This window comes from Dermacentor variabilis, chromosome 1 (assembly GCF_050947875.1).
Source record: "Dermacentor variabilis isolate Ectoservices chromosome 1, ASM5094787v1, whole genome shotgun sequence".
In the NCBI taxonomy this organism is placed as follows: Eukaryota; Metazoa; Arthropoda; class Arachnida; order Ixodida; family Ixodidae; genus Dermacentor; species Dermacentor variabilis.
This window is the reverse complement of record NC_134568.1, coordinates 205,587,981-205,605,932: the sequence shown is the minus strand read 5'-3', so window position 1 is coordinate 205,605,932 and position 17,952 is coordinate 205,587,981. Positions and strand designations below refer to the sequence as shown.

Below are 17,952 nucleotides of genomic sequence, written 5' to 3'. Positions count from 1 at the left end.
TCATGTATTCAATGTGATCAGCATGTCTTCCGGTGGCTAATCGGCCCGATCTTCACTCTTGCTTCTATGCTTTCAACATGCGCTGCTTTTGTTATACCCATTCTTCTTTCGTTCTTTTATTACACGTTCATAATTACAATACATAAAACGTGTAATAAACCTCTCGACTATGGTGTCCCTCATAACCCTCTGTTCATGCAGCCTTAGTTGTTTTGATTGGTCCAATCGATCTGGTCGTACCTTGTACCGATAAAGATTGTGCGGTGAGAACACTGTGTGCATCAAAGCACCGACCAGGGCCGGGTCGTTCGCTGAAGTTACTGATATTCAAGAAATTTAATATTAAAGAAATCAAATATTCTATATTGATTCACGAATCGATTATTTGAACATTCACAATTTGATTTGAAATCCAATATTCAATTATTCGCACACCCCTACAAATTACCTTTTCTTGGAGCCTTCTATATGGCATCTCTCACAGCCCGTGTGTAGCTTTGGGACGTTAAACCCTCATCAATCAATCGTATTATAAAATAAAACATTATGGCATCTTGTTGTAAAACATGCCTCTAATTATGTTTTTAGCTAAAAAAAGGTCCCAAGAAATTTATTGTGTAATGCATTAAAACTGTTTCCTGTGTGTTCCTCACTCGGGTTTACTGGGATTTTCTTGCCTGGTTTCAGTGCCACAGTATATGCTATGCCTGCAGAATGGCCGCTTTGACCACCCAGACAGAATGTTCAATAGGTTTGTTTTACAGCTTGCTTTAGAAGTTTTGTACTCTTCTCTGCATGGGGTTGTGACCTGTGTAGCTTTTTATGGTAACAACGCATCATTTTTCTTTTGTTTAAAGTATTGCCGACACATGGAGAAATGTAACCACAGATGCGGCAGATTTTAAGGAACTTATTCCAGAGTTTTATGACCCCACTTGCAATGGTGATTTCCTGGTCAACTCGCTGGTGAGTATCTGAGTTATTATTGTGCTAAATGGCCCCATGACTGTGCATAACATTCTCTAACTTCATTTGAACTTAACATTGTTTGTAATAAAAGTAAGTTGCGTTTTGTTATGCTGCCACTAAAAAGCTCTTGGAAAAGTATGTACACACACAAAAAAAATTTTTTTTTGGACTTCTAAAAGCAGTTCTACATAGGAAAGGGTGGAAGGGGGGTTGCAAATGTTTTTATTGAAAACAAAATAAAAATATAGGTTTGTGGAGTAGGGAAGAGTATTGTGAAGCTTAGGGTCCACAGTAGCAGCTCTGGCTTAATTGGGTGTCCCTTAAGGTGTAATTGTGTCAGATTTGGGCTTCAAGCCCTGCAGTCACAATTCAGCACCAGAATTTAAAACTTCCTTAGTGCAGTTGGCCAACCCCTCTGTGCATATCCACTGGTCTAGTGAGGTTGGCATTCGTGTTGGGGAACGTAAAATGTTTCATTTACTCAAGCCTCCAGGCCATTAGGATGGTCCAGCTTCATCTCGGAAGCATATGGATCTATTTGACTACTGCAGCTTGGTTGAGTACACATTAATTTCATTTGAAACCTTTATTCTTCGTCTTTGTTTCACCCTTTTCTACTCAAGCTAATCTTTATCTATAGTAAGACCATTGCTATGACTGAAATTAAATAGCTTGACTGTTTTACACTGGCCGCCTAGGGCCACTGTACTGTTTAGTTTTATCTGCAGATGATTTCGCTTTGCATTCTTGCAAGCTCATTGTAGGTGTGATTACCCGCTGTTGTGGCTTAGCGGCTACAGCGTTGCATTACTGAACATGATGTCACAGGGTCTATTGGTCAATTTCCCAGCCACGGCAGCTGTTTGATGGAGGTACAATGCAAAAACGCTTGTGTGCCATGCTTTGGGTGCACGTTAAAGAACCCCAGGTGGGCAAAATTAATCCGGAGCTCTTGACTGCAGTGTTCCTCATAACCCATTGTGCAGTTTCGGCAAGTTCAACTCCACACTTTAATTTAAGTTAGTGATTCTGTAGTGCTACAATAAAATGTACACTTGATTGAAGATTCAGTCTGATACAAGATCTGGTCAGGTTTGTAAATATTTTTGAATAAATGGCAACATATTGCAGCAACGTTCTTACTGTTCTTGTGTATTGCTCTTCTTCGGTGTGCTTTAGAATTTGGACTTTGGAAAACGCCAAAATGGCTCTGCTGTTGGTGATGTTGATCTGCCACCATGGGCTGAAGGTAATCTTGTTCTAACTAATGGGCTGCCTTTCTTGCTTTCTTATTTACTTTTTTTGGTCATGAGCAATTTGAGCTTACTGAGCACTGTTTTTTTTTTTTTTTTTTTTTTTTTTCAGGCCCTGCACATTTTATTCGCACTTGCAGGGAAGCTCTTGAGACACCTTTTGTTTCAGAAAACCTTCATGCCTGGATTGACCTAATTTTTGGCTACAAGCAGTCTGGAGAAGAGGCAGTGCTAGCTGACAACGGTGTTTTTCTTTTTTTCTTCCATTCCCAGTGTTCATAGATTGGTGTCTGAGGAACTCAAACAAGTGGCATTTCAAGGAAGTCTGTGCATTTATTGGTCTAAAAACATGTTACTTATGTAGCATTGTTACTTTGTCCAGCTTTTTCAACACATAATGATACAATGCTTTTGACCATGTTGAATATTCTCATTATGTTGAACTAGTCGATGCTGCAATTTTTGGGCGCATAGCGATTCAGAAATTGTGTTTAGGTTTAAAGAACCTTAGGCAGTTGGAATAATCTGGAGTCAAACATTATATGTTCGTTCTTATTACTGAGCTGTTGCTTTGAGATCTTAAACTCACTCACACCCCCACCCATCCAGTCAGTCAATCAGTCAATCCACTGGAGCTAGTAATTGACACAGCGTAAGCTAAATTTAGTGTTGTGAAGAAGTAGCAATTGGGGCTGAAATTCGCTAACACTTCACAAAATCTGAGCATCTAGCGTAATGTTATGAGAACTACCTATTGGTTGATGCATGAAGACGAAGGGCTCAAACAGTGCACTATGCGCAACCATGGTAAAATGAGGGTAGTGTGAAAAACAAGAACGTAACGAGTTTTGTCGCACTACTCTTATTTTACCGTGGATCCGTACCAACTTACCCATATGTCAGCCTTGCCACTATGCACAGGCTACTGTTATACAGTTAAGGCTCGATATAACAAAAGTTGGTAAAATCAGCAATTTGCTTCATTATATCGAAATTTGTTTATATAGAAATTCAACCTTTATGCAACTAAGTACAGTCGCCGATGTGTTCTTCTTACACGGAAGGGGCCACAAAATGTTTTTAATTATCAGGCAGGTGGAAAAAGCACATCTGAATGAGAAAAAAAACATTCCTTTTGTTGAATTTGAGAATGCAATGAAAGATATGGTTTCATAACATGTCAACAATATCTTTACATTGGTTGTACAGAGCGAAGCCAGCCACGCTTTTGCATCCACTTTGCTCCATCGGCTGATAGTGTCGCCTGCAGCAAGATGACGCCATCATGAAAAGTGCTGGCAGTTCTATGTAAATGCTTCATCTGCCTCTCGCTTAAACGCATCCCTGAAACTTGAGATTACGCAACCTCTAGTACTAAATGCGCAGGAAGACAGCACGCACGACGCCCCGCCATCTTGGCATACCCATTCATTATCTCTAAATCATGCTGAAAAGGTAGACAAAACCCGGGGCATTACGCCGACCAAAGTAAGATTTAAAAGAAAAGAAGACGTTTCGGCTCCCACACGGGAGCCTTGTTCACAGGCAAAATAAACAAAGGTGTTCGAGCAGCTCGTTTAAACAGTCTTGAGCACGTGACACAGGCAGCCCGCATACACTGACGGCAGATTGCCATCACTCCTGTTCAGTGTGTGTGGCGTTGTCTGAATCGTGAGCAACTCAAGATAAAGGCGTCGAGTTAGCCCTTTTTCCCTGGCAAGGACATGTGCCTTCCCCCAGTCAATTGCGTGACCGTTTGAAGCGGCATGCTCAGCCAAAGCACTAGATTTCACATTTTCTTTTCTCACGTCATAATTGTGCTGTTTAAGACGCCTTTCGAAGTCACCAGTTTTGCCAATATGTATACACGTAGTCACAATCTGTGCATGGGACAGCGTACACAACACCTGGGAATTTCTCTTTTGGTTATTTGTCCTTAACATTACTGACGAGCGAGTGTCGCAGTTTCTGATTTGGAGTGTGTGCCACTTGAACATTGTAAGAATGCAGAACACGGTAGCTTAGTGGCATGGCGTTGCGCTGCTAACCTCAAGGCCGCGGGTTCAATCTCGGCCATGGCTGCCACATTTTGATGGGGGCAAAGTGCAAAAACACTTGTCTGCTAAGATTTAGGTGCAAATTAAGGAACCGCATGTGGCCAGAATTAATCTTCAGCCACCCACTATGGTGTGCCTCATAATCAGATCGTGGTTATGATGCATACAACCCCAGAATTAATTAAATTTTTTTAGGTGTGTGTGTGTGTGTGTGTGTCACTATTTTGTTCATAAATAACTTCTTCGAATTGGAATTTTGATGGAAGATTGCTTCTTTTGAGTGGGGGACCCACATGGGCTTCAAGGGGTTAAAATATTTTGCATAATGATTTTTGTTCGAATGAGTTTTGTTATGTCAGCATTCAATTATAGATGCTACTGCAAACATTGTGCATGTTTCTCTTAAATGAAAAACTGGGCAAATAAAGAAAAAGAAAAAAAAGCCCTCTGCACTGCATTTTGGACTGATTTCCTAAAGCCAACATTTTTCTCTTGTAGTGTTTTATCATCTCACATATGAAGGAAGTGTTGATCTGGACAGGTGAGATGATGTTTCTTTTATGTACTTTTTAAGTTACATTGACTAATTTGTCTTCAGTGCACAGGAAGATTTCTTGATGTTTGTTAATGGCATGGCAACTGTCAAGTCATATTTTAAGTACTCTAAAGCTTGTTATGTTCTGTTTCATCCAGAACTTAATTTTGAGATTTTCTTGTAATATAAAAATCTTGTTCCACTATTTCCTTTTCTTCACTGAAAGCCTAAATCGCGGCCTCTGGCTTCACATACATTATTACTTGTTGCACAATCTGACAGTGAAAACCTTCTGTTGTGCGCTCAAAGAACCCTTTTGAAAGTCTTGAATTATGCTGGTAGCACATGCGAAATTGAATTTTGATCATTGTACTCGCTTTTGTATTACTGTTACTGATGAAGTCGTTTTTGGGCAGTCTTTGTCATGAGACATTTGCCTTTACTTCCTTTGTTATTTACACATTTATTTATCAAGGCAAATAATCATTTTACATATTTGCAGCTTCATACCTAAATATATCATTTTTTTTCTCCATGCTATGCTAGGGGAGTCAAAATTTTAAATGTTGTGCAACAAGTGACCTGGTTTGGCATGGACACTGCATTTCTCGAAATGCATGGCATATCTAACTTGATTGCAATGAAATTTCGAAACCGGTAAATTGTAAGATGGGCAGGGATGCCAACACTGCTGATAAGAACAGGCTTGTCTTTAATGAAGCATTGTTAACGATGCATTTTGTAAGTTAGTGGAGCAGCATGATGCTCATACCAGCACCAACTGTGCAGTATGTCAAGTTCATGCGGTCAGTGTTTTGAATCGTTGCCTTTATTGGAAGTAAATGTGTAAATTTTAATGCCTGCAGCCATCGCAAAGCAAAATGAGAAGGTATGTGGTACAGGAGAGTGCACTAAAATACTAGGTGCATCATGCACCATAGTATTAAGTGTACATATTAAATGTCTTGCAAAGGTGCTGGAGTTGGTGCTTCTATAAATGTGTGGATTTCTCCACTGGTGTCTGTGTGGCCTCTGCACAGATATTGCATGCTCATGTGTAGTTACTGCTTCTGGCTGCTGTGACAGCTATGAAACTCGATCAGGGCCAGCTAGTAATTAGGGAGAGGTTTGCATAATCATTAGCGGGACAAAAATGCATAAAGAAAAATTAATCTGAAAATTGACAAAAATGTTTCCTACGTCAGTCTGTGCAGCCATCATGCAGCAATCCTGTAATGCCCAATGTGTTTTACATGATACACCACGCACTCAGTTTGAAACACTTCTATTTAAAAGCTGATAAATGTATTGAAGTTGACACTCTTAAGTATTTCCACCGTGCAGTCATACCAACTCTCTTAGCTGTCACTCTTAGTGAGTCTGTTTGTCTTAGCCCTTGTACGTGTTGTATCCTTTGTCTATGTCTCATTTTTGCGCTAGTAATTTGTCGTATTCTTATCAAGTTTCCACCTATATATTTTCTTTGCCTCTGAGCACAGTTCAATTTTCGAGCTTGTAAATCAAGAATGCAGTATGGCATGTATGATGGGGGTCAATAAAACATGTTGCTGGGCTAGTTCGTGCCTCATTAATTACCAAAATGGTGCCTCAGGTAAAGACGAGGCGCTGATCGTGCCTGTTGCACATGTGCTGTACACCTGTATATTAATGTCTGTTCTTCCGAAATTAAATGAGTTGGAAGTGTGTGCCTGTATATGTTGCCTCTGTCGTCCCTTGCCTTTTGCTGCACCATAATTCTGGTAATTAATAATAAGGGTATCACAGAGTTACACTGAATGAAATCATTAATTAGCTTGTTGTCTTTCAGCATCCAAGATATTCATGAAAGGCACTCTCTAGAGGTTCAAATCATGGAGTTTGGGCAGACACCAAAGCAAATTTTCAAGCACCCCCATCCGCAGCGATGCTGCACTGTTCTTCCAAGATCACTGAGCACTGCAAGTGATGCTACTCCTGACAGTCTGGCTGAGAATGTCAGCAGTAGCTCTGAAGGTTTGTAACTAGGCTTCCTTGGTTATACTTCGTGAATTTCAAAGGTGTGTCGTTTCAGTTTTATGAAATATTACATGCCGTTCCTGGCCCCCGTGCCATAAAAATTCATACATCCGTATATTTGCGGCAGAACACATTGCTTGTATTGCAGTTTTATTTATTACTAGTGAAACTGTCTGTATAGTCCCATTCTATGTGCAGCCTTTTAATGTGTGATGGCTGTAGCATGAAATATTTTTTTTTCACCTTGGGTGTTGCAATGCTTACACAAACACTTAGCTAAAGTGCAGGAAATTAATGAAGAGGCACCTAATTGCACAATCCCATTACTGCAGCACTGTGGCATTGTGCACATTTTGATTTTTTAAAGTTTTTATATGAGACTGACAACTGCTGTGGTGGCTGAGTAGATGCAGTATTCATCCACCGTGCACAGTAATGGACTTGATTCCTTGTCAAAGCACCTGTGCTCTGATGAGGATTGAATGCAAAAGTGCCCGTGTGCTCAGATTTTGGCATGTTTTAAGGAAACCTTGGGTGTTCAGAATTAATCTGGGGCCTGCTACCATGATGTTCATTGCCCAGCTGTAGCTTTTGGATGCAAAAACTATTCAGCCAGCATGAGATAGCAAAATTTTCAAAAAGGATGAAATGCACTTATTGGTTGATCTGTGCACAGTTTATATTCATAGTTTTGTGTGCGTGTGTGTGTGTGTGTGTGTGTTTTATGCAGGATGTGTACTTTCCACAGGGAATGTTTGTGTGTCCAAGTAATTTCCAGGCATTGCTGCTATTGCTATGTGTCAGCTGCTTTTCAAGTATACTTGATTGGTTGCTTCAACCGCTGTGGTGGCTCAGTGACTATGGCATTCTGATGCTGAGCAAGAGGTTGTAGGTGCGATTCCCAACCACTATGTTTACATTTGGACGAAAGTGGGGTGCAAAAATGCTAGTCTATTTAGATATAGTTGCTTGTTAAAGAACTTCAGGCAGTGAAAATTAATCTGGAGCCCTCCACTGCAGCATCTCTCACAGCCACATGTTGGTTTAGGATGTGAAACCCCATGAATTAATCGATTGGTTAGCGATTTGGTACTTATGAACAAATTATGTTAATTTTTTTTCAAAGTTGTGCTTGTACATTTTGCTGATAGATGTCAAAATAAAAAGCAAATTTTTGGAGGAGTTGCTCATGCACTTACATTTAGTCACATGTACAAGAACTATAGGTGGCCAGTGTTAATCCAGAGTAATCGACTACAGGGGCATAGCTGACTTCTGGGCATTAAAGTTTAGTAATTTTTTTTACTCAGATGCGAAGACATGCATTTGATGAAAATAATGCATCCTCTAATGCAGTCGTGGTGGTTTGCATGGGTGTGTGCTCACATGCACACATTACTGTTCACTTGACACTGCAGGTGCCAGCAGCTATGGCAATATTTATGGAGACGAAAAACTTTCTTGCTGTGGTTGGGTTGCCAGTGAATTTCGCATTCTAGTGCAGGATAATAGGAAATACCCATTTTTGCATGTGGTCTCAGTGGCCTGGCACGACGCTCGAGTCCAGTTTGCCCATTTTGGAGTATTGCTTGACTTTCAACTTTTCAAGTAGGCTTTACGTACTTAGAATAGTTATATCAGCAGAAAACTCTGTGCCTATATTGTATAGAGTGCAATGATGTAGTCATGTTTGCACTTTTCTTGTTGTGTGTGTGTCACATAGAGAAAACTCTATACTTTCCTTATTTGGGTCTGATAAGCACACATTCAGTATTGCCAACTCTTTAAAAGAAAAAAGTTGATGCAGTGTAGACAAATTCTAACTGCTTAACTTCAACACCCCAAGCCTGAGCTCTGCTTGCCTTACCAATTTGTACGACTATCACAAACAACGAATCCTACTTGTCCATGCCACAGTTTCTTTTGCTTTGTTCACCATGAACGCATCGAATGCATCTGCACATCCCACCATTTAGTGTTGACTTTTGGTACTCACACATATTATTTTGCAGTTTACATTTTTGTTGTCATGCGTTGAGATAATATTATTGAAGACTTTTATGTACTGCAAGAAAAATTTCTCAAAACAGATTTTATTATTCAATGTTTTCATTGAGTACAAGGAATAAACTATGCATTTAACATTTGTTCAATGAGGTCATTATGTGCGAAACACTGAAAAAGAAAAAAAAGGGGGGGGGGAGAGGGAACTTTCATTTGGTTTACAAGGAAAGAACTTGGAAGATAAATGGTTAAGGGCTAAATTAATCTTTTTCTCAATAGTACTAATGCACTTAAAAAGTTTCGCACTTGAAGAAGTGTCAATAAGAAATGTATTTTGTTGCTGCTTGCCTCATAAAAGAAAAAGTATGAAAGTTACATTGAAACATAAGACAGCTTGAAAAGAACAAAGAAACATTCATTGTTTCATTATGAAATGACAAACTTCTTAAAAACTAGAAAAGGTTTCTGAGGCACATCTTCCTCTAACAAAGGTGTCGGCACAATCATCAGCTAGTTGAAAAGTTGCTTTCACAGAACACTTTCCATCTTCATTTCCCCTGCCTGTTGATTTTCTTCTAGAAACTGCTACAAGAGATCGGACATCTTCGCTTTCATTCTTTGCCTGGAAGAGGAACATGACGGATCTGACTAAGTTGGCGGAGCACATGCTTCACAAAGAGTAAATCAATTGTGAAACGCTACAGCGATCTTAAGAAATATTTATATTGCACTTTAAGTTAAAATGAGCACCTGGTTTATCTTTGTTGACACAGTTTCTTTTTTAATGCTATAAGTGATGTTGATTGATTACCTCATATTTCCAACATTATAAATTAGAATAAAGGTCTTATTAGTACTTGCTTTATGGAAAACTGTGTTTTGATGCCATAAAGGACTTAGCATATACGAAGTTCTCATAAAACCACACAGGATTGGTGCTACTTGCAAGTGCGTTGTTTTGACATTTGTAAATATGCATTTGATGCTTATTTGGTTCAACTCATTTGGTTTTGCTACAAATTCTAACGTATCAGTGCCACTCAGCACAATAAAAAATAGGGGTCATTGTCCTCAACCACTCTGCACAGGTCACTTTGCTGCCCTTCCCTTTTCTTGTAGAACGAAAGTGATGTCCAGAGTTTTTGGTCACACCTCGTAAACATGCCATTTTTGTGCCTCTTATTTGTTTGGCTTGCATTGTAACAGAATTGACTGTTACTGAATTACTGCTGCTTTAAATATCACGGCGAGTGCATTTATGCAAAGGCACTTTAAATAAAGTGGTAGATATACAAACAGCAAGCTTGCCAGTCGGGTGGTATTATGCAGCACTGAGTAGTTTTAAAGGTTTCTTGACTATTTCATGTAAGGAAAGAAAAGAGATAGGAGATGGAAAATAGTCTTTTCTTTTTTTTCTTTCATACGCTAGTTGTTTTATCTTATTAACCTTGCTCAGAAAAAAACTAGACACTTGAGGGACATTTAGCTATTGCAACTACCAAAATATGTTCTTCTTCATAGTTTCAATGAAACAAGTGAATATTTAATTGTTATGCTTAGTTGAAATGTATAAATAATTAACTAAGTAAAGAAAGTGAAAGTGGATAAATGAAAAAAAAGCTTACTGCAGGTGGGAACCACATCCTTATCTTCCACATTGCACATGCAATGCCTCATGAATTACGTTACCCCGGTGGCATACCCATGTCCACTTTCTAGGGTATTTGTGCACAAAATTATCCCTGAGAGTGTTATCCAGTGTGTTCACGGCCAAGGTTGCAGATTTGAAACAATCTTTTTAACACCAAGTGTTGCATAGTATGTGAGCTTAGGAGCAAGCAACTAGCCATAAACCCTCGTATGCTGCCTTATGGCATCAATAAAGCCAAATTCGAGGCCTTCACTAAACAGTAAACGAGGAAAATAAGGGCTCGATCTTTTGTTATTCACAACCATACGAACTAACAGCCAGAGAAATGTAAAGAAACCTGATTGTTCGGTTTAATTGAAATTTAGAAACAAAAATAAGTTACTGTATGTGCGAACCGAATCCACATCTTCCGCGTTATGCATGCAGTGGTATGCCAGTTCGCCTGCCATGGGCCATCATCTTGTCCACTTTCTTGGGCACTATTTGTTCATATGATTAGTCATAGAAGTGTTAGCCAGCACCGGCCATAGCCAAGGCAGAAGATGCAGAGTATCCTTCATTTCTACATTTCAATATCTACGTACCGTAATATCCCGAGATATAGCCCACCTAAAATCTTGAGCAAACCGGGTGAAAAGAGGGAGTGAGCTAACTTTCTTTGTACAATCGAGTAAACCTCCTCAGAAAATATGAGCCTTGCATTGTCCATAGAGCTCTTGAATTTGCCTTTTCCGTGGCATAGCTGCAGCATAGTTTCATAGGTCGAGTTCCAAAGTTCCATTTGCTTGCGGTCCACCACAAATTGACAGGTGGTCTTGCTCATATTGCTGCCAGTCTTCCGGTCCCATTGGACTGCTTCTACTTTGTTTTCAATCGTGAAACTCTTTTGCATCCTGACGTCCTTACTGCTCTGTGACAAAAGACAAAGTGACCAAGATTTGCAAGTTTGGAGACTATTCAGCATTGTTTGCTTATCTCCCATGGTACTTAGCTTCTGCCAAGGTTATCATTGCAGCAAAAGGGGATGAACCAGATATGACTGACCTTCCCAGTCAGTATTGTTCTTCGTCTCTGGCAGTAGCTAACTGACCTCGTTTCTGCTGTGGTCACCACTAAAGATGGCAACAGCGCCTTCCTTCGCCCCTCACCACCATTCCTGGGCAGTGGGATTATGAGAAGTGTGCTATTTTTCGGTGTTTTGGGAAAAATAGCAAATCATGCTAAAAACGGGGGTAGATTTTCTTTCGAGGGTGGGGGATCTCGTGATATTACAATATTTACATTTCAATTAAACATAACAATTAACTTCCCAATGCTTCTCTAGCTTCATTGTCTATTCATAGGGTTGTGACCATGGCTGGGCAAAGATACCTTGCAGTTGTATCATAATACCATACAAGATACTCGGGCAACAAGTATTTGAGATACAGATACAAGATACTACCACAATTATTGTATTCAATACGATCCTGTCCGTTTGTATCTTGAGATACTTCGATACATTAGCAAATTTCTTTGGTGCTTGCGAACAACAATCACGTGCACAAAATAGCCACCTTATGCACAATTCTCCTGGAAGCAGCGCCACCCATACTTTGGTTCACAAAAATCAAAATTACATCTGTGAGATCCTTCAAATTGCTGATTTGCAAAAGCCACTAGAAGCAATGCAATACCATACTTGCATTCTTCAGATTTCGTAACACAGCACCACGCCAGAGAAACTTTGATAACTACACTATAGTGGCATAGTGTCGAAGTCAAAGTAGCTAGTCATGAAGTCAAATCTAGCTTCACTTGTACAAGTTCGGATGTGATTTATATGCTTGAATGTTCTTTCTGTAAGAAACAATATATCGGTGAAACAGGACAATCAATGAACGTCGATTAAACGGACATCGCACGGACACAGCTAAAAAGCTTCCCAAAGCCGTCGCCGAACATTTCAACCAACCAGGTCATAACTTTGATGAACTTAAACTCTACTACATCTTACAGTCAGATTTCCGTTCTGAACGAGAAAGAAAATACAGAGAATCATACCTTATCCATAAGTTCAAGACATTGCAACGAATAGGCATGAACGTTTCAGAGGGAGCTTTAGAAATTATTTGCTATGCTAAATTTCAAGCTATAAGCAACAACACTTAGTTTGATTTCTTGGCATATCCCCCCCCCCTTTTTTTCCCTCCTTTCCTCTCTTTTTTTTTTTTTTTTTCCCAGCCGGCCTGTCAGACGCCCTTGACACGCCGGCTAACACGCTTATGTTGACAGACGAGGGGGGGGGGGTGGCCTTGGCCTTGTGCACAGCATTCCTTTACTCTCAATTCGACACGCTAACACACCTTCCCTCGTTGCCGCACCCTACCACATTACACCCTCTCCCCTTTAGAAGAACCCCACCTATATATACTGTGGCAAGGAAAGCATACGTCGCCTTGAAAATGACAAGTCAACTTGTCGAAGCGTTGGCTCCTGCTTTCACCTTGTTCATGTTTTGCTCATCATCTTGAATGTCCATCTCCCGCGTTCCCCGTGTTTTATAGTGGCATCAGACACTATAGCGGTATCACTGTAGCAAAGTACAGCGACTTCGAGCAAGTGTCATGACACCGACGCAACTAAAAACAAAACAAAAAAAATAAAGAAAAGAAGGGCGGCTGCACACAGGCGTTCATGCGGTTTCTTTTTTTGTTGAAGTGGCGTGAGCGCCACTACGTGACTCTGCACCACTAGGGACGCGCAGACCTCATTGCCTGCCCTCACTGGAGGGCTCTGGTGGAAAGGTAAAAAAATGTCACTGCCTTTAGTTTTATTCAGGTATGGCAGCAGTATCAGATTGGGAAGCTGAGTTCAGCCAACCTTTATAGTTCTGCACAGTGATCTTGTGATAGCCAGTATCTCGTATCTTAAAATACACAATACATTCTTTCATGTGTATCTGAAATACTGATACAGGTCTTACCAGACATATCATGATACAGATAAGATACCCAAAGGGTATCTAAGATAGTACCTGAGATACATGCATCTTCGATACTGCCCAGCACTGGTTGTGACCAAAAAAAATTCAGCCACTAGTGTCTCCTTATTCTTCTTGCTCAAGTGAATATTTGACATGATAAAAGGAATAAATGCTTGTACTTCATGTAGCAATGCATAACATGACAATTTTTAACAAAATAATGGCTGTCATGTCGGAGCATTTCCTGATACATCATTTTTGTAAAAGTGCTTTTAGGTATTGATTTAAGATAGGCTAGTGTTATGTGAATATTTGTCAAAAATGTCATTGTATTCAGCTTTAGAACTTCTTTATAACTTGCATGTTGCTTGCTTATGCAATGTATTATGCAACTTGCGTCAAGGTAAAAAAGAAGAAAGAAAATAGGTCTACACAGTGAAGCTAATGCTGTGTTATTCACACATACCTTGTGCAACTTTGGGTGCTTGTATACTAAGGGATCATTTAATTGTCTAACTAACTTCATGTATACGTTAATTTTGAGGGGCCTGTTTCTGTGTCAGACTTGTATATTGGCATTTTAGATTAGTCTTTGATTGGCATTTGTAGATTGGCATGTGAAATTTTATTACTTGTTCCATGGTACATTCATGTTTTCTTTATTCCTGTACTGAATTGAATGTAGCATGTGGGAGTGGAAAACTACCCAGAAGTTGTGAACTTGTGTGTCTCAAGTTCACTGTTAAATGAGGAAAAAAAATGAAAGCAAAACATGACTATTGGCCTGTCCCATTGGGCCCATTGAAGCAAGAGAGTGTGGATTTGTTGATGGTTGCTACGCTCATTTGGACCACTGTTAGGATGAAATGGCAAATAGTAATTGTGCATTTGAGTTCATGCTAAAGATTAGGACTTTACAAGAACCAGGCTATTACAAGCTCTCACCAATGGTTTTGAATTGAAGTGTCACACTGTTACAGTGGCCAACACAGGTGTAACATCCACCGAAGTAATCAACACACTGTTGCTTTAATGTGTTCAGTGGGCCATCTTCTCAAGCCTCACTCCTCTGTTTGCAACACTTTTGACAGTGTAAGCGTAAGTTCACCATCATGGAGTGTTATAAAAATTTCAAGAGCTTTCTGGTTAATATGGGTGGGGGAAAACCTAATAATGAATGCTAGCAGGATGAAAACAGTAAAATTACACGTTTTCAGTTATAATTTACAAATGTTTATGCATAAAAACTAGGAGTGTGTGAATACTGAATCGTAGATACTGAATCGAATAGCAAATTGAATCAAGAAAAAGAAGCTGAATATTGAATAGAATATTTAATATCAGAAAATTTTCATAAAATTTAATGCTTACAAATTTTGGGCAAGAAAATATAGCGCTGCACCTACTCAGGAGTCTTCGAGCATTCCATAACAATAATGTTGCAAGCTTATCAGTAACTTAGTACATGGAAATCAAAATATATAGTACGGTATACTCTTAATAAAGGTAACACCAAATTAGTATTCCAGCACTGATTACAGCTCAGTTCTGATATATGGAGGTCTGAAAAATAACTTCTTTTGTCAATAAAAAATCTCTTGAATAGAATTGAGTGCTTTTTTTTTTTTTTTTGCTTCTAAAACTAATTACCAGTGAGGTTCTCAGGTTAATAGTAGTGTTTTGCAGCAGTCTTTTCTTTATTGCATAGAAAGCTTTGCTTTCCATTTTTTCTCCAAAATACAGAAGAGTTATCCCAACTTTATGGCAGGTGGGTTATCGTTAGGCCAACCTGCACAATAGACTAAAAGACTACACATCACGTAAGTTGATCACCACTCCACACATAGTCGGTGCCGACATTAAAAGAGCAGGCACTGTCCACACCGTTTCATTGTCAGGTTTGGCTTGATTTGCCACCTGTCAGGGATTCTGAAATCTGGAGGGTCACTACAAGTTTGCGTGACACTTGCCGAACACACACAGCCTACATGGCGCCGTTCTGCAAATTGCGGCATTCAGGCGCTGTGTGTGCGATCCTCGCATCAGGCCAACGTCTGGGAGCACTCACAGTGACTAAGTCCGCTGCCACGTCAGCTGGGGCGGCCCATCCGTGGTGCACTCAGCACTCCTTTTACACTGAAAACAAAGTGAAACACTTGCTTGGGCAGCATTGAGCACAAGGGGCTCCGCGGCGCAAGCAATATTTGGCACTGCGCAGGACCCTACACGGAGTATATTGAATATTGAAAAAAATCAACTAGTAGTTATTCGATTCGTGAATCAAATTATTTAAATGTTCACTATTCAATTAGATTTGGTGGTATTTGAGTATTCACACACCCCTAATAAAGATATAAAGAAACCCTTCGTAATTACTACTACTACTTACAACGTTAGTTGATTAATCTTAACTGATTGACTAGAATGCAAGAAAGAAAATATGTTTTGCACAAGGTCATTTGAAATAACACAGGGTCAGTTTCATGCATGCAGGTGGAACTAGTTCTTTTTTTTTTTTTTTCATCTTTTGATACCAGGATATTAAGATACAGTATACCCCACCTAAGTAGGGCAAAACTGAGAGGACAAAAATAAATGTGCTGTGCAACCTCTAGACTTCGTTTCATGCTGGGCAAATGGAAATGTATTTTTCTCTATAGTTGGCAAACTGTTTATATCGTTCTAATTGTATATATGTGAAATGTTTTGATGTACTAGAAGACACACTGGTGCTTTTTACTCAAAACTTTGGTGGTACAGTTTTGGAAATGTGGGAGGCTGTGGCTGCTTACACTACGGCTGTGCACATTTGGGCATGCTATGGCAAGAGGTAATTTGTGGGGCTGTTAAGCATCAATGCGCTGCCAAGCAAATTTTATAGCATGAGGCAGTCTTGCCACAAAATACTTAGGTTTCATGACTATCCTTTAGGCTATGAAAAATTTTTCAAGACAAAGCTGGTATAATGTAAGGATATTCCATTCATTCAGTCAATTCTGTTCCTTTTTTGTCCTACACCATTCGCAAGCGGCCAATCGTGGTGATAATATGGACGGAGTTCTACTATGACTACTGATGAAATGCGAAGCGGAATAGCATTGAAATAGAATTGTTACATTGTCCCAGCCCAAGTTTCTGCAATTACATCCTTAGGTGCCATAACACTCGGCAGCTTTCATTTTGGCCATTTCCCTGTGTGTTGAGTCTATAGATAAAAATCACTAACATTTATTCTCAGTTTAAATTAATTCTCATACTTGTTGAGCTTCAACAACCCTGCATTTTTGCTTCAGTGGTCTTTTCAATTTTCTTACTGCACCTGCTCAGGGTGTCTACCAACCGGGAAAACCGGGAATTCTCAGAGATCTTGAGTAGTCTGGAAAAAGTCAGGGAAAACTCAGGGAATTTCGGCCTCTATCAGGGAAAATTAGCGGCAATTTTATTGAAAGCGTCGAAAGTCGCGGTAATGCTGGCTCGAGCAACAGACAGGAATCGTAATGAATCGTCTTTGACACCCTGTCGTCGGCTGGAGGAGTTGCCAGTGTGCGCTCAACGACCGACTTGGCGGATTCCCGATAATTTGGACGGCTTCGCGGTACCGCCACGTACCCCATAGAGTCAACTTATCAGAACGTGTGAAATTTCGGACGCAAGAACTCTTCGCCGTCCGATTTTCCGGACGTTATGCCCTGACCGCAAGTCCGAAACGGCGGTAATCAAAGGCACCACCGCCGCCGTTTTGGTTACTTCGACACCTCGAACCGGCACTCTCGCACGCGGATCCGCTGGCAGCCGTTGCCACCACTGCGGCAACGCTAGGCCTAGCTGCTTCGACGTTCGCTATGAAGCTTCTTGCCGTTGGGTGCCGAGTTTTTTATTAAAAGAATTAGCTGCTGTCAGCAATGGCACGGACTCCGCCTTTGGGTTCCTCGCAATTGGCTTAGAAACTTAGAAAACACGGCGCGCTGCATAATGCCGGTTCCCGAAAGTTAGCTTCGCCTCTGTACAGAAATGTTACATGGTGAAGCATACGCAAAAGTATTGCAGTGAAGCATAACAAGCGTGGGAAGGGGCTATTGCCACGGAAAACAGTATGTATTCCTTAATTATACACACGTGCACCCGGTATTTTCTGTCACAGTACGTGCGCCGATATGCCTAATATGTGTACCGACAGGCCTTCAGAGTGTTTTCGAACGTGCCTGTGGCGGTTTGAGCCCCTAAGGGCAGTAAATGGCACGCATTTATTTTTTTTCCAACTGGCCGATTTTTCGAACATATTCGCGACCCCTAAGGAGTTCTAAAAATCGGCCGTGGCCTGTGCAACTGACCAAAATGCTTCAAATGGTCCTTGGGGCGAACGAGTGGCAGAAGGAGGACAAGAACAGAAATGATGTACCCATTGAGAAATAAACGGGAAAGGAAGCTTGCTGCCACCGTTTTGAAGGAGCTTGAGCTCAAAAAACAAAGTTTTGGCTGATGCCGAGATGCAGGTGTCCCTC

General features: G+C 40.3%; 1 protein-coding gene across 4 annotated transcripts in view; it reads left to right on the top strand.

Moving 5' to 3' along the window:
- Positions 1-17,952, top strand: part of LOC142591222 (protein FAN-like) — a 116,637-nt gene that overhangs the window by 60,637 nt on the left and 38,048 nt on the right. For all 4 annotated transcript variants that reach the window (XR_012830408.1, XR_012830411.1, XR_012830413.1 and 1 more), the window contains exons 16-22: positions 688-751; positions 858-966; positions 2,149-2,218; positions 2,335-2,466; positions 4,778-4,820; positions 6,643-6,827; positions 9,414-9,513. Coding sequence is in view for 1 of the 4 variants with exons in the window: in XM_075703582.1 (XP_075559697.1) it covers positions 688-751; positions 858-966; positions 2,149-2,218; positions 2,335-2,466; positions 4,778-4,820; positions 6,643-6,827; positions 9,414-9,513 (703 nt within the window). In the remaining 3 variants the exon portion in view is untranslated. The remainder of the gene's footprint in view (positions 1-687; positions 752-857; positions 967-2,148; positions 2,219-2,334; positions 2,467-4,777; positions 4,821-6,642; positions 6,828-9,413; positions 9,514-17,952) is intronic.